The sequence below is a fragment of the Carlito syrichta genome, unplaced genomic scaffold, assembly GCF_000164805.1.
Source record: "Carlito syrichta isolate Samal-C Ts95f unplaced genomic scaffold, Tarsius_syrichta-2.0.1 Scaffold305658, whole genome shotgun sequence".
NCBI classification, from domain to species: Eukaryota; Metazoa; Chordata; class Mammalia; order Primates; family Tarsiidae; genus Carlito; species Carlito syrichta.
In genome coordinates this window covers 952,168-978,224 of record NW_007249754.1, presented here as the reverse complement: position 1 = coordinate 978,224, position 26,057 = coordinate 952,168, and the positions used below count along the sequence as shown (strand labels likewise).

The following is a 26,057-nucleotide window of genomic DNA, read 5'->3' as shown; positions in this document are numbered from 1 at the left end:
CTCTCACTATAACATTGGAGGCAAAACCAATCCAATTAAGAAATAGGAACTCACAGATGTGTGTAATATGCTTTATGATCCCTGATATAGTGTGGGAGTTTTCAGGTGTGGGCAGTGTTTGCCACCCTCGTTTGTTGGTAAACACACTGCTGGTGCTCCACAGGCTGGTGCAGACACAGCGCAGCTCGCTCAGTGAACAGACAGGACATGAAAGTGTTTGCTTTTCAAAGAACTGCTAACACCAAAGGCAGTGAACAGAGGCCGGGAACCCGGCCCTCATCCAGGAGACGCACAGTTCATCAGGCTTTCCTCTCTCCTTGATGTGCCAGATTTAAGATGCCTTAATTGGTACTTCACACTCGCAAACACTGACTACTGTGCCATGAGATCCTCGCTAAAGACACCACACACATCTACCATGAGGAGGCTGCAGCTCCCCACCTAGAAACTTCTGCACCTGAGCAATTCCAGGAAAACAGACACTGGAGCCTCACATGAGGTCCCTGCATCTGAACTACCTCATATCAAGCAGAGAGAAAGACAATGCCCTGAGTTCCTGGGAAGACAGAATGTGTTCTCAGAGGCAACTAATCTGCTCCAAACTCAACTTCAAAATGATAGGAGAAATATTACATTAAATAATAGTGTAGAAATAAATTTCTGGATATAAAAAAATAGTCACTGTGGAATGCTCAGTGGTTAAAAGTGTTACAGTGCTTCATGTTTTAGCAAACCTTACTCTCAGAAGCTTTCTAACGAGTTGTGTTTCTATAAAGTTCTTTGCACTACTCATTATAACCTATTTTCATTGCACATCTTTTGCAGAGAACCACTTCACTGTGTGTCCACCATGTGAACACACACCTCTTAAAAATGGACATTTCTTGTGACCATTTAAATGAGGCAGTTACCACCACTCCCAAATTAATCTTTGGCATTTTGATGTCTTGCAAAGGAGAATACCAGTCTTGTAACAGTTTGCTTATATTTCATTCTGTGGTCAGCACTGAGCAGCACACTCGTGGCTCTGGGGACATTCCCACATACGATTCCTCAGTGTCCTGCAGGCTGCAAGACTTCCAGCCAGCTCCTCCTGACTGGCCTGGTTATTTAGAAACTGACAGCAGGAGGCTCAGCTGAAAAGCAAAGTTAGGAGCTATGTTAATTCTGCTATGGAATACTATCCTTGAAAGGTTTAGAGGCTCAAAACAGAATGAGAAAAACACCAAGATTTTACAAGACTAGTAAACATGGCTCTATAGGACAAGCTGGCCCAAGATGCAGGCCTAATTCTGAAGCAGCCACTGGGCACTGCCATTTGGAGGCCCTGAGGGGAAGTCACCCTTCACCACTGAATCTAGGCCATCGAGTCATTTACAATTCCGTGAAGATGATGACCCCAAATTATATGCAAACACTGACAAATGACAGAAACATATCTACATCATCAATTGGTCCTTGTTCTATGCAAAGTATGTTGTGTGTAAGCTGATTATTTAAATAATTTTTTAAAATGCACAAGAGCTGGCGTGACAAGTGAATTTTAGCTCACATGCCAACTCTGACCAACCGTAGGAATGACCTGTCCACTCTGTCAAAGAGGGCCAAGTCACGGCAGCATCAGGAGGAGAATGGCAGTCTGACCCCTCAGACCCTAAAGACTGGCAGGTAGGTGCACAGGTGAGGCTATGAACCCTTCTAAATGGTACAACTGCTTTGGTTATCCAGATCACCACCCTGATCACTTTTACAAGTGCTTGCTGACAGAAGCAGGATACAAAATCACCACTGTGCTTCTCCTGCCAAAATACAAAGCCTGACTCTAATCATGAGGAAAGAGACACCACCAAAGAGAGAAAGAGTCTACAAAGTGACTGGCCTGACAAGGTCAAGAAAGGCTGCGGAACTGCTCCCGGTTAAAAGGAACCAAAGTGCTGTGACACCTGACAGCAATGCACAATCCAGGCCTGGACACAGGGGGAAATGATACTGGGACAGTGATAAAACGTGAATATTAACTTTGGATGAGACATCAGAATCAACGTGAAGCGTCCTGTCTTGATGCCTTTATGAGACCCATGTAAGAGGCTTTCCTTACACTCTCAAGTATTGAGGAGTAAAGATGCACATACCACCCAACTCCCTCTCAAACATAAATTGGGTAAAGAATGTGTGGGAGCTCCTTATACCATTCTTGCACCTTTTCGGTAAGTTTGAAATTATAACAAAATAAACTTTAAAAAATTTCTACTGCCGTAAGTAGGTTCTTATGATCCAGCTACTTCACATCTGCATTCATGTAACTGACAGTAGCTGCAGAAAAAGACATTTAGACGACCAGGTGAATGGCCTCTCTTGGATGTACAACCACAGACTTCAACTGAGCTTCTGTCCTCAAAAGCTCTCCACCTCTTCCCTCCTCACTCTCAGCACTGACCTTGCTTCTATGTTGCTCAGAAATGTGAAGCACTCAGATGAGAGCTCCCACGAGCACCCCTCACGCTCACTTCCTCCATCCACTGGCCTTCTCCTTCTGCCATGACTCAATCCTCGTGTGTTTAACAAAGGCTCCACCCCAGCTGCTCCCAAGATTCCATCCCACATTCTCTATTCAAGATATTTTCCTCTCTTTGGATCTTCCCCATGAACATATACATATGCAATTTCCCTTATCTCAAAAAAAAAATGGGGGGTCAGGTGTGGTGGTTTTACCTATAATCCCAGCACTTTGGAGGGCGGTGGCGAGAGGATTGCCTGAGCCCGCAGGTTCGAGACCAGTCTGGGCAATTGGGTGAGACCTCATCTCCACAATAAATCAAAAAAATTAGCCAGGCGTGGTGGCACATGCCTGTGGTTCCAGCTACTTGGAAGGCTGAGGTGGAAGGATCACCTAAGCCCAGCAGTTCAAGGTTGTGGTGGCCGTAAGCATGCCACATTACTCCAGTCTGGGCAACAGAGTGAGACTCCGACTCAAAAAAAAAAAAAGGAAGGATAATCCAACAACTAATAAAAATAGTTGTCTACAAAGGAAGGAGGGGAAAGGCTAGAGGGGACTGGAAAAGGAGAACAAGACTTCTCCCCATTTACTTTGTTCTACAATTCTGACTTGGAGCCATGTAAGTATTTTACATAATTAAAAAACAATTAAATCAAAAAGGGGGAAAAAATCTCTAAATATTGGGGAGAAAAAACTTTCCAACAGAGAATAATTACTTCAAATAACTTATTAAAAAGTATTTTGGGCAGGGCTCGGTGGCTCGGCCTATAATCCCGTGCCTTTGGGAGGCTGAGGTGAGTGGACTGCCTGAGCCCGCGGGTTCGAGACCCGCCTGGGCAGCGAGACCTCATCTCTACAATAAATCAAAAAATCAGCCGGGCGTGGTAGTACGCACCTGTAATTCCGGCTACTCGGAAGGCTGAGGCGGAAGGATTGCTGGAGCCCAGCAGGTTGAGGCTGCGGTGGCCGGGAGCGGCCACTGCACTTCAGTCTGGGCGAAGGAGTGAGACTCCAACTCCAAAAAAGTATTTTGGGCCGGGCGTGAGCCTGTAATCCCAGCACTTTGGGAGGCACAGGCGAGAGGACTGCCAGAGCCCAGCAGCTCAATTCTCAGTATGGGCAACATGGCAAGACATTGTCTCTACAATACATCAAAAAAAACTAGCTGAGCAAGGTGGCTCATGCCTGTAGTTCCAACTACTTGGAAGGCTGAAGAGGAAGGATCATGTGGGCCCAGCAGGTTGAGGCTGCAGTAGCCGTGAGTGCGACACTGCATTCCAGCCTGGGCAACAGAGTGACATTTTGACTGAAAATTTTAAAAAGTATTTCAGTTGTACAACCATAGAACCACAGAGATAACATTTTATTTTACTTTACTTTTGAGTTGGAGTCTCACTCTTGTCACCCAGACTGGAGTGCAGTAGCACACTCACAGCCACTGCAGTCTCAACCTGCTGGGCTCAGGTGATCCTTCGGCCTCAGCCTTCCAAGTAGCTGAACTACAGACACATGCCACCACGCCCGACTAGTTTTTTTGTGATTTATTATTGTAGAAACGAGGTCTCACCAAGTTGCCCAGACTGGTCTCAAACCCCCGGGCTCAGGCAATCCTCTGGCCTCAACCTCTCAAAGTGCAGGGATTATATAGGCTGAGCCAATGCGACCAGCCAAGACAACATTTTAAATATGTCATCTATCCACACAAAGGAATATATTCAGCCATAAAAAAGAATAAAGTTCTGATACATGCTCCAACATGAATGAACCTTGGAAACATGGCAGGTGAAAGAATCCCGTTACAAAAGACCATGTATTGTACAATTCCATTTAATGAAATATGTAAATCCAAAGAGATGAAAAGTAGATTAACAGAATGAGGGAAGAGAGAATCTGCTATTTTGGGAGTAATGAAAATGTTCTGAGCCGGGCTCGGTGGCTCAGCCTGTAATCCCGTGCTTTGGGAGGCTGAGGTGAGTGGAATGCCTGAGCCCGCGGGTTCGAGACCTGCCTGGGCAACTTGGTGAGATGGCCACTGCACTCCAGTCTGGGTGACAGAGTGAGACTCCAACTCAAAAAACAAATGTTTTGGAATTAGACATTGGTGATGGCTGCACAACTCTGTGAATATCCTGAAAACCACTGTGGTATACGAATTATATCTCAATTTTTAAATGACCCCATTTTTTCCTCCAGTTCCCACTCCATCTTTCTCCTCTCCACAATAGTAACACTCCTCAAAGCACTTACACCCACCACTACCCATCCTTCTCCCCAGATCTCCACCCGCTCTAATCAGGACCATACCACCTGACCACTCTCCCCAGAATTCTCTACCATACACTGAATTTCTAAACTACACTAAACTCAAGATCAGAAATAAAATACCCTCCACAGCACCAAGCTACTTACTCCTAATGCATAATGAATACTCAATAACTTTCATTTTTTTCATTTGACATTTAGGTCTCTTATTACGCATATTTCAAACAAAATTCAAAAGACTGAGTCTTTCACAAACAGGTCATTCATCTTAAACACCAAAATATTCAATATCAGAAAGGGTTAAAAAGCAACTGAAAATTCTACAGCTATCTCCAAAAAGTATAAGAGAACAACTCAGTTTGAATTCTTGCTCAACAGAATAAAATAATGCACAATCTTAAAAATTAAAACTAAAAACACAATTGCTCAAAGATCTAATCAAGTGAAATGACCAAGAGTGCATAAAAGTAACAAGGGACCTCATTCAGGTTGTGGTTTACCTGCTCCATAGAAGGACAAGCAATGATACTGATGTCTTCAGGGCTGAATTCCTCCTTCAACAGAGCATGGAACTTCTGGAAGACTTGCTGAATATTATTCTTAGAAGGAGGAAAAGAGATCACACCTAATGAGTCATCTTAGATATGAAGTCCTACAAATGTTAAATCGTAATGAAATTTGCCAACAGGAGTGGAGGAAATGCATCTTTCATGATATTATCAAAGATATATAATTTGCATTTAATATTTCACATGCTGGCACAGCCTGATGAGGACTGATCAGATAACACTTCCTGGAAAAAGGAAATTCCAGCAAGCCCTGGACCAGCCCCCTCACCTCGAGAATAATAAATCTTCAGCAGCAATTTCTTACACAAAAGACAATAAAGTTCCCAGACACATAAAATGTACTTTAAAAATCAAGCAATGCCTTGGGTAAAGATGTGAGCTCAACACAGAACTGGAAGTTATGAGTCCTAAATCTGCTCTGACATGTAATCCCTTGGTGGCTGCTACAAGCCATTTATTCCTACTACTCTCCAGTAAAATGGGGTGCAATTCCTGAAGCACTGCTCTCTAAGTGCTAGGCCACACACAACAGAGGGGTCTTCGTTTTGTGTTGATTTACTAATTTCTACTTTTAACGGTAACATAAAAACTTAAGACAAAGTGAGAGTGAAAAAAAGAATTTAATCAGACAGATAGCCTGATTAGAATCACAGCCTTTCAAGAATCACAGTGGTTACCAATTGACTTCACTAGAACAGAATACCACCACTTCCAAATGTCTACAGGAAGAGGAAAATGTCAGATGAGACCAGAACACTTGAAGTCACTGGTCAGTGCTCAGAATTATCACTATACTCACCCTAACAGGCTTAAACAAGATGAACTCAGTATCCTTATTGGACAGGTACAAGGACATACTTCTCAATGTCACAGGCAGCTTTGTTTTTATTATCTTGTAGGCAGTTGCCACAAGGTCATTGACCTTTGCTGGAAAGAAATTAACCTCATTAGTGCCACAAAGAAAAAAAGAAATATTTCCATTTTAATTCATAGGGGGATAAAGGAAAAAAACAATTACAAAAGAAAAGACTTTATTTCCCCAAATAATTTCTTTCATTTTTCTAGTTTATTTATTAAGTTTAACCACAAACCTTATAAACATTCATTAAGTATCTACTATATACAAAATTCTAATCCTGAGGGCTAAGGTGGCAAAAGAATTATCCCAGCAGACAAAGGACATTCATAGGAGCTATAATATCTACCTTTAGAATCTGGAGATAAGAGATTAAGGTTTTAAAAAAAGTCATTTTCAGAGAGACAGTAGTGAGAATTACTTCACAATGAACGAGCTAATTCATGTGCAGAACTGACTCATGGTAAGAGATGTTCTCTGATCATCTTGCTTAGATCATTCTGAAAATAACCACACATATTCAAGAAGGACTTAATAACTATAACTATTTGTTATATTCTTATACTGTATTATCAGAAAAAGAACAGAATTCCAGAAAATTATAACTAAAATGAAACCCAGGTGTAGTGTCTGAAGGAGCCACATGAAAGAGTAGGAATCTGCATGAAGTATTTTAAAGAGGAAATTACCTAGAAAGCTACCAGGAAAAAAGATGAATAATTTCAAAGATCCTCAACATCACTCATAATTACAGAAATGCAAATGAAAGCAGTGAGCTATTTACAGACTGGCAAAAATTACTAAGATTGTGGATGTCTGTGTTTGACAAGGGTTTAGGGAAACAGCATCGCTGTCCACTGCTGATGAGGGTATAAAATGAATCAGCCACTTTGGAGGAATAACAGGCAATATCTAGCAAAACTGAAAATACACATGCCTTTTCCCTTAATATTTCCACTGCTAGAAATTTACCCCACAGATATACACACCAAATATCAAGATATGTATGCACAGAAAAACATATGTCTCAAAGAGTATATGATGAAACAAAAACTGAAAATAATTTCAATTTTCATTAACAGAATTACAAAAGAAATCCTGCTATCATGAGGCATTCTATGAGTCAATAGTTAGAATGGCTAGAACTGGGTATGCCGTATAGAAAGCCCTCCCAGATACGTAAGAAGTGAAAAAAAGCAGGGGTATAGTACAATATCATTCGGGCAATTTTTTTTAAAGTCCACATATGCTTTTGTGTGTGTGTGTGTGTGTGTGTGTGTGTGTGTGTGTGTGTGTAAAAAGTGTTGGGAAACTGCAATAGTGGTTACCTCTGAGAGAAGGACTTGTTTAGAGATGAAAAATAATATACTTTTTATTTTATGATCTGTTCAGTTCAAATTTTATGCTACATATACTTTTTTTTTAATTGAGCAGGATTGTTGTAAAGCAAGGTAAGAAAGTGCCAATACTCTCAGGAAGAAAGAATAAACAGTCCAGGAATTGCCTTTCTTTTATAAAGCAGATGAAAGCTCCTTCAAGACATGTCCATGGGCTCTGGTTCTATCATCACCAACACATGCCCTGGATAACCAGAATGTGGGTGTGCAGCCTAGTGCATAAAGTATCCTTTAATTCCTAACAAAGGTGTACTCTTCAGAGCAAATTAACCAGTGGGCATCATAATTTATAATTCACTGTCCTATGAGTTTGTTTATCACAAAGTAACCCAGACCAAGTCAGCAGGATCCATAACCCTGGGTTTCTGGGGCAGAGGGGCCCCACCTAGTTCCTAACCTGTCTCAATGATCCCTCTCCAAGAGGCCAGTAAACCTCCCTCTGACATTTAAGAGTGGGCTTCAAGCATTACAGATCAAGAAAAACCAACCCCACACCTCTGCTGTGGCTAAATGGAACAGAGGATACAACTGCACGCAGGAGACACTAAGCTGTCATTGCTATATTCATAAAGATCTCCTCACTCAGAAAGCAAATGGGTTCAGAGACAAGGCAGCAAGCCTGATTTCAATCGGTCCTTCTGTCAATTTCCTTTTATCTGTGCTAGCCTTACTAATGACGATTCTAATAATGCTTAAGAGCACAATGCACCTAAGCCTGTGGATTCTATTAGGGTTCCACTTGAGAAAATGATAGCCCCTATTGAGAGAAAGGATCTTCCCAAAGGGGAAAGAACAATATATTAATTATGCAGCAAGTACTGGCCTGGGCTCAGCTCTGCTAAATATGCCTGTGCTTATTCGCTGGTTTCTACCTATCTTAAGAAAGATTCATTATACCCAAGAGTCTCATTTACATAAACATTCAAAATAAAAATCAGCTCCTATTTCTAAATAATTCCTCTAAAAACAACTGGAACCTTGCGCCAAAGGCTCCAATAATCCAAGGATCATCAGATTTCCTTCAAGAGCCATCTGAGTTCTGAACTGAAGTCTGTCTCTTGACTGTGAGGAATCAGAAGAGCAGGTTAACGCTACACCAGACTATGATTAAATTTCCAGTATCATCAGAAAAAGAGCCTGATTTTCTGTCTTCTGACAGAATGTACTATGGCATTAAGTATGCTCTTCAGTGAGACGTCAAAGATTTCTATTTCACACAGAATACAAATGTTCAAAATAATGAAGACAGTAGAACATTTCTTGACTCCATCACAGTAAACAAAAGACCTAAAGCATGTCACAGTGTTTATTTGCAATAAAACAGTCAATTCCACCTGTACTAACATCGATGTTCACAAGAGCACCCTTGAAATAAAATCCTATCTTCCTTTAAAAAACAACTGATAATTCTCTACATTTACAAATCTATGAGATACATAGCTAATCTTTTAACTTCTCAGTTCAACTTCACATTAACCTGAGGCATTAATAATAACTAAAAATTCTGGAGGCTTCAATTCTTTTTCCCAAAAGAAATGAATACCTGGCAGATGTAACATTCTTTCAAGATGGAAAGCCAATGGTATGAAAACTTAAGAGTCCATATTAGGTACTTGCAGACAGCCAATTCTCTCTCACTACAAGTGAAAAGCTACCCTCCAACTTGGACACAGCTCACCCATAATTAAAACACTGATTCTTTCACTGTTTTGCCCTTTTTAGTTTCAAAGGAGTGCTATCACAATATGACAAAAGATGGCCAGAAATATCAATTTTAACAAAATGACTTATTCTGGCTTAATAACAAATTTAAAATGCCACAAATGTACCAAAAATAACTCACCAAGTTAGTCATGATTTTAAATGTCTAGTATCTAATGGTAAAGAAAAAAATCTATAGCACAAAAAATTTACATTTAAGAAAGAGTAAGATTGGGAATATCTCAACTACATCTGCCAATCAGACATCGATATTGCCTGCCAACTCTCAACTGGCACCTCAATTTTTGCAATTTTTTTTCAAGCACTCTAAAAAGTCAACAGAGGATGCAATTGGATTTGGTGGAACAAAACATTTCTTCATATACTTGAAAATAGGTGTACTCTCTTCCTAATTTCATCCTATCTAGTACAGTATTTTCACCAAAGCTTGAACACAATGAACAGTGAGTGTATAGAAATCAGCATATTCAAAGAGTTTCTATCTAAGCCATATTTTATTTTTAACTGGGTAATTTTTTTTAAAAAGTCTTCCTTTCCTGGAATGCTTGTTGAAACACAAGGAGCGCTGGTCAATTAAGACCTGTCAGCTCCAAAATGAATCTTGCATTAACACAGATCATAGCACCCAGAGTGAACAGGAAACCAACCTCAAGCTGTCACAGCAAGGACTAGAAAAATGCAAATTAATAACACACTAAAAAAGAAATTCAAAATAGTGAAAGAATACCTGGTTGTGCCCAAGGCTGCTGTGAGAGTGTATACTTAGGGCCTCCCTGACTGGCCATTGTTTTTAAAGCTGAAACCTAGGAGGGGAGACAAAAAGCAAAAGGTTTCATTTTACCAATGACAAGTTAAACTGCTACTGCTCTCAAGGGACACACTCACCACTTAAGCCTATTAAAACAATGATAATCAAATGTGCAGCCCTAACAAAATTGCATCGTAGCTCAAATTATTTACAGCTGATGAAAATTTTTAGCAAAACTTCTTTTGTGATTTCAAGGCATATGTTGTCTTGCAAAAACCATACCTGAGGCATTCTACCTGAAAAACTGCAGGGTACGGAGGCAAAAATGAAGCCCTAAAGAAATGTCAACACAAAACAGGTCTCTTTTAAGGGACTGTTATATTAATATTAAATTATTTCATATATTACTAGAAAAATGTCACCCTAGCAGGATAAAATCTCCTTTACATATCGGGAGGATCCCTTTTCTAATTATATCATAGGCAGAGAAGATGTTATTAAAATAAATAAATAATATTTTCAAATACCATCAAAAGGCACAATTGCCAGGCACGGTGGCTCACGCCTGTAATCCTAGCCATGTTGGGAGGCCAAGGTAAGAGGACTGCCTGAGTCCAGGAGTTTGAGACCAGCCTGGGGCAACATAATGAGACCTCATCTCTACAAAAAAAAAAAAAAAAAATCAAGAAATTATCTGGGCATGATGCTGCACACCTGTAGTACCAGTTACTCAGAAGGCTGAAGCAGGAGGATCAACTGAGGCCCAGGAGGTTGAGGCTGCAGTGAGCTGTGAGCATGGCACTGCGTCCAGTCCGGCAACAGAGTGAGACCCCTAACTCAAAAAAATACAGACTTGAATGCTCATCTTCTCTTCTTTTCATTCCTCAGCAGCAGCATAGAGACGCAAATAACATTTAGCTGCTTGACAAGACTAAGATAGCAAATTGTAGTAGAGATAAGGATGACAAACAAATTGCAGAAAACTTTTTTTTTAATGAACAGTCATGTGCCAAAGGTCCAAGCCATGGCTCTGGCCTCAGAGGAAGTTCCATTAGAAAGCCCCAAGCCCCAACTCTTTAGATTTCTCATACAAAAGGCCCTAAAAGCAGATCTCTTCAGATGTCTCCTTTTATCTACTTTATTTCTCCTCCTGGGCCACTCCAGGCCCTTGCTCGTACTGCCTGTTCCTTCCTTACTCCATCTCTTTCCAAGTCTTTGTTATTGTGAGGTGCAGCTTTTAAAAGTGAATTATATATGATTACAGATGATTACACATTGCTAAAAGAAAAATACACTCATACCTTAGAGTATATTATCCAAGATATTTTCCAGCACAAAAATATAAATATTCTAATGTATATACATTTACAAAAATGGGAACACAATGTTCTGTGAACCTTTCCCCCACTTAAGTCTATATTCATTAAGATGAAACTGCATCTGACAGTTTCATCTTAATAGCTATGGCTGTCTACTTTTCAACTGACTGCCCCAGAATTTAACCAATTTCATAATGCCATATGTTTGGGCTGTTTATGATTATTTTTGTGTTAAAAACAAATATAAACTTATATATTAATCTCTATTTACTACCCAGGTAATTTAACTTTTTTAAGTCAAACCTAAAGGAGCATTTTCTTCAAGAGTTTTCTCCAATCAGTCCCATTTTTTTCTAAACCCTACATAATGAACAAAGACCTACTGTCTCACAACGACATCGCTGTATACAGTTCAATGTTTACATATTTTTCTATTTTGATTTCGCCCTAGGTTGTACTACCTTGAAAACAGGAATTAAATTTATGGGTCATATTCTATTACATTTACTACATCAAGAAAAAAAATTCTAATTTATAGTGTTACTGAGGAAATTAATAGCACTTCAGAGGGACTATTAAGAATAAACTTGTAACACTTTATCAAATTGCTTGGAAGAAGATGAGTATTTTCACATATAACTCTGAGTTCTTATAAACTGGTCCCACCAGAAGAAAACTTTCAGCTTAACTATAAATTTGAATTTATACTTCCTTTAAAATGCCTTAATTGAGATTTTCCCTACAGCAAAATCATCACCTCAAATTTGTCATATTTAACTACAAAATAATATTTCTGCAGCCCTTTACAGTCACAAAGAGCTTTTACACATATGATTATCTTGGTCCTCATGACAGCCTTCAGCAGGGAGAATGAATGCTGTGCTCTCTCCACCACAGAGATCAGGAAACTGATATCTGGAGAAACTGACTTGCTACGGACAGAAGGCGGCAGAAGGGGCCCAGGCTCTAGGGCTCAGCTGTCCTGACTCAAAGTCCTATGACCTATCCACTACACCCACTACCATCCAAGCTCTACTTGAGAGTTTGTTTCAAGCAACATTCAGGATGATGAAATTCTAGAGCAACAACAACAAAAAAATCAGCAGTTTTTAAAGTTTGACAGAAAATAATCTGAGTCAAATGTTTTCTTTCCTTTTCTTTTTTTAGAAAGGTCTCACTCTGTCACCTAAGCTGGAGTACAGTGGCACAATTATAGCCCACTGCAGTCTTGAAGTCCTGGGCTCAAGTGATCCTCCTACCTCAGCCTCCTGAGTCAGCTAGGACCATGGGTGCATAGCACCATGCCCAGCGCATTTTTAAAATTTTTTTTGTCAAGACAGTCTCACTATGTTATCTAGACTGGTCTTAAACCCCTGGCCTCAAGCAATCCTAACCATCTCTGCCGCCCAAAGCACTAGGATTACAAGTGTCCAGTCCAATGATTTGTTGAACCTCTAATCCCAACACTTAGAACAGTATTATATTCAAGTATTTAGAGGTTATTTCTCCAGGACCAGGAAATGAGGCAATAGAGCATATACAAGTAAGTTCTTCCAGTGCTTATGTTATTTTTCTCAGGAAAGACCAATAATTATAACAAGAATCAGGAAGAAACCACAGATACAGATATTGTGGATTTAAATGTTTGTCTTGTGTACACTCGGACATTCCGCCAGACTTCAGTTTCCCAATCTTTGAAATGAAGATGCTTCCCTTACTCCAGGTACTAGGGGGATGTAGTGAGAATTAATGAAAAGGGAGCATCTCAACAAACAGAGCCATGGGAGAAGCTACATAAGCAAAAAGGCCAATTTACAGTAGAAGAGAAGGATCAGAGTCACACCCCAAGTCTTCAGGCTCAATGATAAGTCTTCTGACAATCCAAAACCTCTGTGACAATGAGAGACAAGGCCTTTCCTTCCCCAGTTCCACAGTGAGGGAAGTATAAAATGAGGTCCATGAACAGCTCAGGGTTCCCTGTTCCACACACATAGCATGTCCATAGAGAACCACTGCATAACTTAAGACCTGGAATATCTGCTACATAAGCATTTACTTCCTTTTTAAATGTTCATAGTATCTCGTGTCTTCCAAAATGTATAGCTGCAGAGTTGCACCAGATTTACCAAATTTATACAAGGTCAACTTGGATACTCTATCAGTGAATTTTGACCCTTTTGATTTCTAGAAAAACTGTGCTGTTCTAGAACAACCCTTGAATCCTGGATTTCATTACAATCAATTTGCTTATTTTAGAAGATTCATTCTGCTGCACAATATTCATCTATAATATTTCCCACCAGTATTAATGTGGATGCTTGCCCAGAGATATACATTACAGTCTACCAGCTGGTTTTCCATGAGGATAATTTCAGGAAAAACTGTAACTTATCTGTAAATTACAAAGAATCAATACTTACACCATTTAAAACAAAAATAAAAACCCAATAGAAAACATTTCTACCCTCTTACTTTAAAATTTTTCTGGTGAGATAAACACACACACATTCCAAATACTTGGAGTGAATGGACTAAAATCCACTAAACAAGTAATATACACCAATGATAAATTAAAAAGTAGCTTGTTTTAACATTTCTGTATATGCTTTCTTGGCCTCTTGTAATTGTTTAAAATGAGTATCTTCTCTCTTTATCATAGGCTTCAGACATATAAGCATTGAAGGACCCTGCAAAGTTACTCACGAACAATCTGCTTAGCTGACTGCTGGTTGTTTCATAGATATTTCCTATCTGCCCAGTTAAGTTTTTCAAATTTGAAAAGGACCATAATATTTTTACCCTTTTTATGATGTCATCTAATAAAAGTCTGGGGTAAACAGCAGAGGGTTAATAAATGAAAGTTAATTTCAAGACTTCTTAAACATCTTTTAAGTTCCTAATAATGACACTTAAATTTTTAAAAAGTGATTAGGCTGAAATAAGAATGTCAAACCAGCCATGATTTGCTTTTCTCTTTGCTAACATTCACTAGTTGATGGATTACACCTTAAGAGACAGAGAGCTAGACTATAACATCCACATAATACAGTCAGTCCTCACTTAACATCAGCAATAAGTTCTTTTTTTTTTGAGTTGGAGTCTCCATCACCCAGGCTGGGGTGCAGTGGCACACTCATGGCCACTGCAGCCTCGACCTGCTGAGCTCAGGCAATCCTTCCACCTCAGCCTTCCAAGTAGCGGGAGCTACAGGTGCGCACTACCATGACTGGCTAATTTTTTGATTTATTGTAGAGATGAGGTCTTGTCAATTGCCCAGACTATTCTCAAACCCACGGGCTCAGGCAATCCCCTCACCTAGGTCTCCCAAAGTGCTGGGATTACAGACTTGAGCTACTGCGCCCAGCCAGGTTCTTAACAACTGTGACGTTAAGCAAAATGATGTACAGCATATTGTTCCGTCCAATGATTCAACATAGTTTTATCATAACTTTGAGGAGGAAAACAAATTGGTTTTGTTATATGTAGTTTCACTTAACGTCACAGTTTCCAAGAATCTATCGATAATGTTAAAGGAGGACTTACTGTATAATAAAATCCATGTATATCTGGTGGTTAACAAGGCTATGACATAAAATCTTCAAGTCCCAATTATTTATGCAAAATGGAAGACAGATATAGCATGTAAAACAAGGAGGAAAGTAAATCACCCATTTTAAGTCATCAGAAACCCTGCTACCCAGGACTGCAGGTCTAGCAGAAAATGAGATTTCAGGAGAAAGTAAATCTCCACCCACATGCAGATGACCTGCAGGGTGGATAAACAGAACACAGCTAACCAGGGCTCAGCTACAAGCTATAACTAGCTTTGCGTTATTTGAACAATTACTCTGAAAAACAAAAATTGCAAGCAGATCTAAAAGTCCATATAACAAAAAGCTTCCATAATAGGAAGCATGGTTTCCTAGACAGAATCTTTAAGACTTGGGCTTACTATTTCTTTCTTCCAAAGTCTTCACAAGAGGATGTTCAAAAGGAAACCTAGAAGAACGCAGAATGACTTCACCAAACAGGCACCGCGGTCTATACCTTCATCATGAACTGCTCCAGCGGCTCTATAAACAGCTCGGTCTGCTGCTGGATGAACTGCTCACAGGCTGATTTCAGGTGACGGTCCACATCTTTTTTAGAGTCAAGGTAATGTTCTCTTATCTCAGGAGTACCCTGAAAAAGAAGATGACAATTTCCTCCTGTTTTTGTGAGCCTAGAAATTACCAGACATGTAAAGAATGTCGTTTATCTCCCACCACCAATGAAACAGATGCCTTCTCACCTCCAACAAGAACTCTATCAAGGCATTGTTGCTATTCAGCCTAAAAAATCTTGGAACAGTCATAGGGTTCAGGATTTTAAATGCTGCATCTGTGAAACAAAATTACTCATCCGGTGAACATGTACAGTTTCAACAGTGAAGCTACGTGTAACAGACACTCGTTCTCCACCACCACAACACAAAAAGTCATTTCACCTTCACCAACTCGCCTCCAAAAAAGGATGAGGGTGAGATGAGCACCAGTGATGGCTACAGCACCAACACAAGTTATTTTCTACAAGTCAAAGTTAATCTTAATTATTCATTTATAGGGAAAAAAAATCAAAGGTATCAATGCCTTAAAATTTCGCTGTTGTATTTTTAGGAAGTTAAATAGGTTTTTAAAAAATACATACTTACCCAGTTTCTTTTTTAAAATCCTGGCTGGCACAGAAATTTATTCATTTGAAGCAGAGGGAGTAAACTAATGTGTCAGCCAGGAAGAAAACACCAAAAGGACATATTTACCCCTTAACCTCCAGACTAACTAGAATCTATGCAAAGTACCAGTTGAGGTCTCATTGATGTTCAAATGCAATAAGATATAATGTTAGTCATGAGAGGTTAGAGGCTTAAAAGTAAATAAAGCAAGTATTTTTAAAATAGTCAAAAAAGACCATTGCTTTGCTTTGCCAGACTGGATTAAACAAAGCATGAAATGCTTCCAACCCTGGTTTTGCAAGTACACACCACCATAATACTTACTGACTTGGCCCTGGTCTTAATGAAAAGAATCTCTCTCAGCTCAGTATTCAGAGTAAAGCTTTAGTAAATGGCTCTTTGTGTCTGCTGTCTTTTCTACACGATACCTAAAAGATTCTGTCTGCAATAAACAGAATCAAATCACCATATGGTAAGGTTACATAAGCTTCATAATACTTGAGGGAAAGCATACTTTAACCAAACTTTGCCACAATCTTAGGATATTCCATTTTCTCACACCTCAGTTGACCTACGCCAGAACAAAGAACAAGAGAATTCTTCAAGGAAGAGTACCGTCCCCACAGCTCCCACTGGAAAGGAAGAAAGCAAGCAACCAGAAGGGCTGGGAGAGGGAAGTCTCTACAGGGAATAAGTTTTTTAAAAATGATGTATTCCATAAAGGCAAAAGCCAGGAAATCTGGCTGTTTAAAAAAAAAAATCACCAAGTATAGGAATAACACACAAGCTTTACAGAACCAGCAAGTATTCTCTGGGGTGGACAGGAAGAGAGCATCGGAAAAAGACAAAGAGCAAACTGTTTTAACATGACTCATCACGAGGTTACACTGGCTCTCAGGGGAGTTAAATTCAGCCCACTTCTGGATGAGTACAGAAATCAGGGAATTGAAAACCTGCTACCCTGGAAAATCCTGTATTTGGCATCCTTCTGAACCACATTAACACAGAAAATACTTTTGAGTGACTATTTTCTTAACTGCCCCAATAAATTAGAGAGAAGATAGCTGATGATATAAACAAATAAACGCATGCTTAAGGCAACAGAGCTTAAATATCTGAGAAATGGTTAAGATACAGTTTATAAAAATTTGTAAGTAATTAAGGGAAATGAAGTATGTCTATGGTATCTTCTTAACTGCTTGAGAGCAGCACCTTAGAAAGTAACTTTGACCTTATAGAAATCAGCTTACTAATTCAGTCAGAGACAAATCATTAAGATGGATGAATCACCTTTCCCAAGATGGCTCAATATCTATTACCAACTCAAGACTGTCTACATGATTACTTAACAACCAGGTGATTTAACTATATCACTTACGTTTATTTAAGCACCTGAAACTTACAAAGTTCTTTAATATACATGCACTCTTAATTATCTTGATGACCCCATGAAGGCATCAAAACAAATTGATTATGCTCATTTTACCTAGAAGGAAGGTGGGGAAGGGAAGCTAAAACACCCACTCAAGATCACACAAGAACCAGGAAATGATGGGATGGGAACAAAACCCAACTCTGTCAGATTCGTAGATGTGTGCTCTTCCCATGTTAACCAGCTGGGTCCTGAATTTTCATAAACTGGCAAACTCAACTCAATGTTTAAAATCATCCCAATTACAAAGTGGGCCCAAACTGTACCTGTATGATGTCCACTTATCTACCTAATCCTGAGTTGTACCCCACATCTTAAAATAAAATAAAATAAAATAAAATCATCCCAATTAACTGATACTCTAATACTTACTTAGGAAGTAGTTATTATACTGATTTTTAATTTTTTAACTGGTTAAGGTAATATGTGGCACAGTCTAAGAGAGATAATGCTCTATTACAAAATGAAGTGTCCAGATATAGTTCCCTTTATCAAAAAAATATAGGAAGTTAGAAGTAATTAGGATGTTGACAGCTTGGCTTAGTAGAAACAAGTAACACATTTAGCAAGCAAAGCATGAAAAAAAATTGCAGATGAACATAAAATAAACCTAAAACCTATGCTGACACATCTGGACAGATCAAACACACCCAACTGTGCCAGCCAGGACAACAAAGTACCTCTAGTTTTCTTGAGGTCCAGGGAAATTTCCTTAATGGTGAATTCAGTGTGAAATGGAGCAATTTGTTCACGAAGAATCAAAAGGTGCTTAATTAAGAAAAGTTGTCCATCAACCTGAGTCTAAATTATAAGACAGAAAAATGGATATGATCACAGATTAAATCAAAACGGGAGCATATAAAACATACGCTATTCATCATCATTAATCTACCTAGGTTTACGGCCTTATGGTGCCAACAATCCTTTGTTGTGCAATGAACTCTCACCATATTTGAATTATCTGGAAAAATCTTGCTTCAAATTCTTATTAGCACTGTCATCCACTCTACTTAAAAAAAATCTAAGAAAGGAAGTCAGACAAAAGGCTGCAAAACAACACATTTAAGTTGTAACTTGGTACAGAGGTGTAAGAGACGATGGAGCAGGAAGTCAAGGAAGCTCAAAGAATGAGCATGATTCTGGTCTCGCCTGGCTTCCTGGTTTCTCTTCAGGAGCATGGCTTCTACTGTTTGCTCAAAGTGGTTTCAATATTCAGAACATCAGACATGCTCACATGTATACAAAAGCAAAAAAGGTGCCATCAAATGTCAGATGATTTGGGGTTCCCATTTGGGATTATTCTGCCACCAACAAATCACTATCTACCTATAGCCCTGAAGGTCTCGCATGTTCCTTGGCCCTTGCAGGACCTATCCACAAGAGTCTTGTGATTCAAGCTTGGTTCTCAAAACTCTGGCCCAACCTCAAAATAGTACTTGAGGAAAGAGTCTTGAGTATTGATAAGAGCAAGGCTGTCTTTGCTCCTTCTTGCTGCTACTCAAGGCAGAATATTATTTTGAAAACACTTCTAATAAATTTGTTTACACATTAGGAAAAAATAAAATTATTTCAGTAGGCAATATAAATTTTTAAAGGGTTATTAAACAAAGTGACTTCTCCCTAGTCTCCCTCTCCCCATTTCTAATAAACATAGCCATTATATGTATGACTTATGTGATGGAAACTCACTTTGCATTCCAGAACAAAGCGCATCAGATGAGTAGAAAATGCTACACATTTTGAATAGTTGCTCTGTTTTTAAAGGAACTTGTGGCAACTCTGATGCAAAAAATATTATTATATAGATTATATTTACTAAAGCTATGAGAAGCTAGCAAATAGCATCATGTTCATTTACCAACAGGCTAGGTGCTCAATTTAAGTATGGAAGAACAATTTCTTGTCTTAAAAACTTGAAAAATTCTCTAAGACATTAAGCCATTTTCATTGATTACTTTTAAAAAGTTGAAAGTAAAAAAGCACACAAACTCCTCATGCATACCCAATACCCTTCTACCATGTAGGAAACAGAATTAGATAAAAGAGGATGGCCTACAGATCACAGGGGCAAAAGAATGAACAGCTAAACTGCCCTTTTTTAAAAGAGAGGATGGACAGTAGCACAAGAGGACACAGTATAGGAACTTTGTCTTAATTTAATCATGTTTTTTTTCCTTCTGATGATCTAAGAAATACATACCCACTGTAGAAAATCTAGAAAATAAAGAAATGTGTGGGGAATGGGGGAAAAATCATCCAGTCACCCCAAAGCTGTCACTGTTACATATTTTCTTCAATGCATTTTTTTATTGCATAGTTAAAGTTACACTGTATACATGTTTGAATCAAATTTTATTGTTTCATTCTTTAAAAATTTAATAGCTGTGTAATACTCCACTAATGCCACAATTTACTCAACCATTTCCCTAATGTTAGCCACGTGTTTCCTAATTTCACCTATTATCTGGGCGCGGTGGCTCACATCTGTAATCCCAGCACTTAGCTGAGGAGGGAAGATTGCTTGAGCCCAGGAGTTTGAGACCAGTCTAGGCAACACAGCGAAACCTCACCTCTACAAAAAAATCAAAAAATTAGCCAGGCATGGTGGCACACTCCTGTAGCCGCAGTTACTTGGGACACTGAGGTGGAAGGACCACCTGAGCCCAGGAGGTTGAGACTGCGGTGAGCTGTAATCATGCCACTGCACTCTAGCCTAGGGGACAGAATAAGAGTGAGATTCAAAAAAAAAAGAAAAAAGAAAAAGAAAATGTGAGAGCACTTTTTAAAACTTAAATCTGGGCTGGGTGTGATGGCTGACGCCTATAATCCCAGCACTTTGGGAGGCGAGGTGAGAGGATTGCCTGAGTCACGAGTTTGAAACCAGCCCAGGCAACATGGCAAGATCTCATCTCTACAATAAATCAAAAAAATTAGCCAGGCATGGTGGCACCAGCCTGTAGTTCCAGCTACTTAGAAGGCTGAGGCAGAAGGATCGTCTGAGCTCAGCAGGTTGAGGCTGCGGTAGCAGTGAGCACGCCACTGCACTCCAGACTAGGCAACAGAGTGAGACTCCAACTCAAAACAAAAAACAAACAAACAAACAAAAACTTAAATCTGCCTGTCTATAACTTTATTTCTAGTCCTCATGTGAAAATGTGGTTGCAAAAAAAAGACAGAGCTTTTCTAGCAACAATATGCCAAATCCCTTTATGTGGGGAATTTTAAAAATTAATTTACCTAAAGCCTTGAATTTAGAAATCAAATTTATAAATCTGGAAGTCAAAGAAGTTTCACAGAGTTTGAATACTCCAAGTAGCAATAAAGTGTTGGCTGGCACCAGCCCCCACAGCTCCTTCCCTGTAGGTGACAGGTATCGTTAAGAGGAGAGTCAGCAGAGCAACACGTTGGCCATGCTCTACTTCCTGAAAAGAGAACCACTCAGGGGCTATGGGAGAAGCACAAGCCAGCAGCCCCTGGCCCCAGATCCCTTCCTGAAAAACTGCAAGCCACATGCTCATGTAACTATTAATACCTCAAGTCACACAACCAAGGGCCACAACTGCCTGTCCGCAAAGCTGGCTTACTTCCTCCAAGTGAGGCCATTCAACTATTTGAAATGTCATTGTAGGGATGATTATAAATTGCTGCACCTCCTTGAAAATGCTTTCTTGGTACTCCAGAGAAACAGTAGTATCAGTTCCCAGATGTTAAGGCTACAAGCAAGAAATCTCTACCCTACAGAATGTATAAAGTTACGTGTCATTTTTGGAACTTTAGAAAAATTGAACTTTCTTATATATTAGTGCAGTCTTTATTTAGCACTATAATATACTCAGCTTCTCTCAAGGGGCCTCAAAATTACATCACATTAAACAAATCCTACTGCCAAAATGGCTTTACATTCCTATGCCTATATGTAAAAGCTACATTCCAAAAATAACAGGTAATAAGATTTCACCTAACACTTCATCAAACCTTGTTTTTGCTGATGGACTCGGATGCTCCAAGTAAGGACTGAATGCAGGCAGACAACGCTTCCTGTGATAATCCTTGGAACACTGCCCTCTGGTGGAATAAAAGAGAAACACTGGCTAGTGGCAACCAGCAACAAGAGCAAAAAAGGAAAACTCTAGCTGCAAGTGCAGCAACACTGCTTGCTTGCCCCACCGCTGGCTTAATTTACTGCTGGTACTCCTCCTGGTTTTCTATTCCCATGCAACCTTTCTAGACCAACACAATTTTTCAATGTGCAATCACCTCTGGAAACACTCACATGACCTTCAGTAAATATTTACTAGCACCTACTGTATGCAGGCACTGTGCCTAATGCTGGGAAGTACAATGGTCAGCAGGCAGGCGTAGTTCTGACCTCACGGAGCCCCACTCCAACATGGGCTCATGCTGTGGGGCTGTTTTTCAAAATGTCTAAACCCAACCTTAAAACAAACCTTGGCAAATCCACTTCTAAAAATTGACCTCAAGTAATTAATCAGTATCATAAGATTCATGTACATGGCTCTTCATTACAGTATTATTTAAAAGAGCAAAAAACTGGAAATAAACTAAATGTTCAATGATGATGAATTGACAAATAAAATATTAGTAAATTTAAATATAGAATACTGTTCATGAAATAAAAAAATGCTGAAGGAGGTAGTGAAATTCTTATAAAATAGAGTAAAAAAAAGTTACAAAATGGTACATAAATGGCTCTTAATTTAATTCTGCCATTTCTGTATCTTCCCAGAGGTGTGGCATGTTGGTCATGCCAAGACTTCTGTCAGCCTCCTTCTTCCCTCCCTGCCTCCATTCTTCCTGAGATAGAAACAAGATGGATGGGTATGAGCAAAATATTGACTGTGAGGCCACCTGGACCCTGGCCTTCTACTCAAAGCTATTCTCTTTTGGCATGGCTTCTCCCTCTGATGTCTTCCACAAGGCAAGTGCAGAAAAGAGACAGGCTGCCTCCTTCTGAGTCACCAACCCTGCCCAGGAAGGCTTGGACCAAGGCCCTCTCCTTTTCCTGCACAGCCTTAACATGTTTTTCATGGATTCTTTCCTCAGCACTGATCAGTAAGACTAAAGGGTTAAGATTTGACTGTGAGCTAGGTGAAAAAAGAGCAGGGAAGTCTAAGGTGTAAAACAAAAACCAACAGAATGACCTCCTTAGACCTACCTGCTGTTTGGCTAAAATCCTTGCTAAGCACCCCAAGAGGCTTCATTTACTAGGGTCTGTGAGGACAATGGACTCTATGTGGAATATGCTTCCTGCATATTTTCCCTGAGGTCCTGGCTCCATTGAAGGAAGTGTCTGAATCCCTATCTAATAGAATCATTCAATATACCTAATGGGGAACCTGGGGAAGAAGAGATGCCAAATATCCAAACCTCTCTCCAGTTGGGTAAAAAGGCTAAGACATCTAGGTGTGTAGGGGCAATCTGGCCTCTTCTGTTAAAGTTCCAGAACTGGGCAAAAGGCACTTCTGGTTGCTTTTCAAAATCTACAAGCACAAACCCTGGCAATTATACAGTTTAAATTAAATACAGAGTAGTGCAGTCTCTACTGGCCCACTGAAACAACTATGTGTAGTATGAGGATATATGCATATTATTTTTTAATCATATTCTTAAGAAATAATGGCATCTGAACACTATAGCAGTCACTGCTATATTTAATCATTTCTCTCTTTATATGCAGTTGGGTTGTAGCCATCAGATTAATAAGTTTAAAAGTGAATTAAAATCATCAAATTTTATAAAATACCTTGGTTCAGCAACAAATCATTGACAGCAAATAAATGTCAACAAATCTGATGCTGCAGGGAATGATAACATATCACTAGAGTGCTTAAAATAACTCTGTCCCTGAAATCAATACATAGTTTTAAAATAAAAAGTGCTATTAACATCAAGAAATAACTAAACTTATTAGTCTATGATTAGAAACACACATAATCATAACACTACTTGTTAAGGTTGCTGATTCCAATTGAGTGCAAAATTAAAGTCTTTGCATTTAATACTAAATTAAATACTAAAGGTATATTATACCTATGTGACATTTGAATGTATCATTTAACATTTCTGCATCTTTTTATCTTCATCTATAAACTCAGGTAAACAAATCAATAAGTAGCTTTAAACTTATTTGTAGTCATGAACTCCTTTAAGAATCGATGGGCCAAAGTGAGGGGATTGCCTGAGCCCTCAGGTCCAAGAACAGCCTGGACAACTTGGTAAGACTCATCTCTACAATAAATCAAAAAATTAGCCGGGCATGGTAGTACATGCCTGTAGTTCCAGCTACTTGGAAGGCTGAGGCTGAAGGATCACCTGAGCCCAGCAAGTCGACACTGGAGTGGCCCGTGAGCATGCCACTGCACTCCAGCCTGGGCAACAAAGTGAGACACCAACTCAAAAAAAAAAAAAAGAATCGATGAACGCTAAAGCCCTTCTCCTCAGAAAGGTACAAATACAAACATACATACAAAATTTACCCACAAGTTTGAGGCGCTCATAGACTTCCCAAAGACCATTAGTGAATTAGGAAACCCTAAATTAGCTTGACCTTCAAGTTACCTCCATATCTAAAAACCATGATTCTAAGAATATCAAAACCTGGCACCAAGATCTTAAAATGAAAGTTAAATTTTAAAATATTCCAAGTGAAAGAGCAAGCAATTCACAGTAAAGACACAAAAATTTACACACATACATCTATGCATCTGTATAATTTGGAGAGACAGACAAGAGTTCTTCGAACTGTAGGATACCACATTCCATGAAGATCTGCTGGAGAAATTGTGGTCTGTGGTTTAGGATTGAGGGATTCTGTTGAACCTAAAATCCAAATGGGAAAGAAAACACATTTTACAACTGTGGGTGTTTTTCTTACAATAATTTACAAGACAACTAGAAACTATTTATTCTCATTAGTTATCAATAGCTGGAGGGCATCAATTGTTTCCAGCCTTACCTTTAATCAAGAATACCATAAGAAATCTAAATCAGTGACAGATGAGATCTAAAACAATAAGTAAGAACACACTGGAGTAAATACATATATATATTCCAGCCTCAAAGATATGCTCAACCCAACCTGCTTTTCCCAAACTGTGGTCAATGTTCTTTATGGAATAAATGAAAAGCATATTCCTAGAACACAACTATGAAAAAGGTGCCAATCTATATGTAGCCACGTGGAAGCGAGTGGCAGTCTATGGAGATGGGAAAGAGACAAGAAAATAAAGACATTTTAACAGGATGGCCAAAGCTGCTGTGCCTGTCAGCCTGCCTTCCACCCTGAGCTATGTCACTCACAGGCCTGGTTAGTATATCCAATTCCCGAGTGACCAGAGCTGGCTTTCCCCTACCACTGGACAAGTCAGAAAAGGCAGCCTCTGGAAACTGTGAGGAGGAGCAGGAGGGGGTGCACTTGGGCAGACACACACCCTTGTAAGGGAAGCACAATCACTTCAGGGTCCAAGGACCAGATTTCATACGAGCCACAAAAGTGGAGCTGGGATGATACTTTGGGACAAGAGGTGACACTGAAAGATGGGCTAAGTATTTAGAGAACACTAGAACATTTGTTAAATTGTTAGTGTGATCATGGGTTAGGGTTATGTAAGAAATGCCTTTACTTTAAGAGATGGCAAAATTCTCAAGGATGAAATGTCAAAAATGTCAATAATTTACTTCAAGATGATTAGCAAAAAAATTTATATATGTGTGTGTTTTTATATATATGTGTGTATACACACAGACACACACACACACACACACACACACACACACATATGTAAAATGTGATAAAATGCAAAGTCTTGAATCCGTATGGTAGATATGGGTGTTTTTCATCTCAGCACATCTACGCTTTTTGAAGGTACTGATAACTGGTCTCTTCAACGAACGGTCCTTACACCAATCTGCCCTGACACCTTGTTCTATGCCATGAACATAATGTTTTCACCTCTAATATACCTGGGAACCAGGGAAAGTGGTTAGACTCGTCCTACCTGATTCAGAGTCTTGCCTTCCAGCCCAAGTTCTACCACCATTCTGGTAACACCGGTCACCATACAGATGACCAGATGGCCGTCCTCAACGTCCTTCTCAACTCCAAAGATTTCGCTTCCATCCTCACACCCCTTCCCCACAGGCAGACTTTCTTACTACTTTCTTTCGGAATTACGTTCTTACTTTGTACAGACTTTCTTCTTACATCAAACTATTCCACCGCTTAAATACTAAAACTTAGCATCACACTCTCTAACCACTATGAACTCATGCTTTCATCCTTCTCACCTGTTTTACTCAAATTACCCTTCCGCCTCTGGCTTCACTCCCCTCAACATATGCCTACTCTGACCCCGTGGCTGTTCTTTCTCAGTTGCCTCAGTCCACTCCTCCACATCCATCGACTCCATAACACTGGTATTTGCTCCGGTTCTCTCCCCCAGACTTCTGCTATAATTGCTCTACTCTCTGTATGGGGGTGATCTTATACAAGCCCAGCATGCCAACTACTCATTCTTTATCTCT

General features: G+C 39.4%; 1 protein-coding gene across 2 annotated transcripts in view; it reads right to left on the bottom strand.

Moving 5' to 3' along the window:
- Window positions 1–883: 883 nt before the first annotated feature.
- Window positions 884–26,057, bottom strand: part of COG3 (component of oligomeric golgi complex 3) — a 63,608-nt gene continuing 38,434 nt past the window's right edge. For both annotated transcript variants that reach the window (XM_008062137.2, XM_008062138.2), the window contains exons 15-23: window positions 24,229–24,353; window positions 21,489–21,578; window positions 18,194–18,314; window positions 15,662–15,750; window positions 15,418–15,552; window positions 10,031–10,106; window positions 6,128–6,255; window positions 5,260–5,358; window positions 884–1,136 (exon numbers count right to left, since the gene is read on the bottom strand). In XM_008062137.2, coding sequence (XP_008060328.1) covers window positions 1,107–1,136; window positions 5,260–5,358; window positions 6,128–6,255; window positions 10,031–10,106; window positions 15,418–15,552; window positions 15,662–15,750; window positions 18,194–18,314; window positions 21,489–21,578; window positions 24,229–24,353 — 893 coding nt within the window. In that variant the 3' untranslated portion in view covers window positions 884–1,106. The remainder of the gene's footprint in view (window positions 1,137–5,259; window positions 5,359–6,127; window positions 6,256–10,030; window positions 10,107–15,417; window positions 15,553–15,661; window positions 15,751–18,193; window positions 18,315–21,488; window positions 21,579–24,228; window positions 24,354–26,057) is intronic.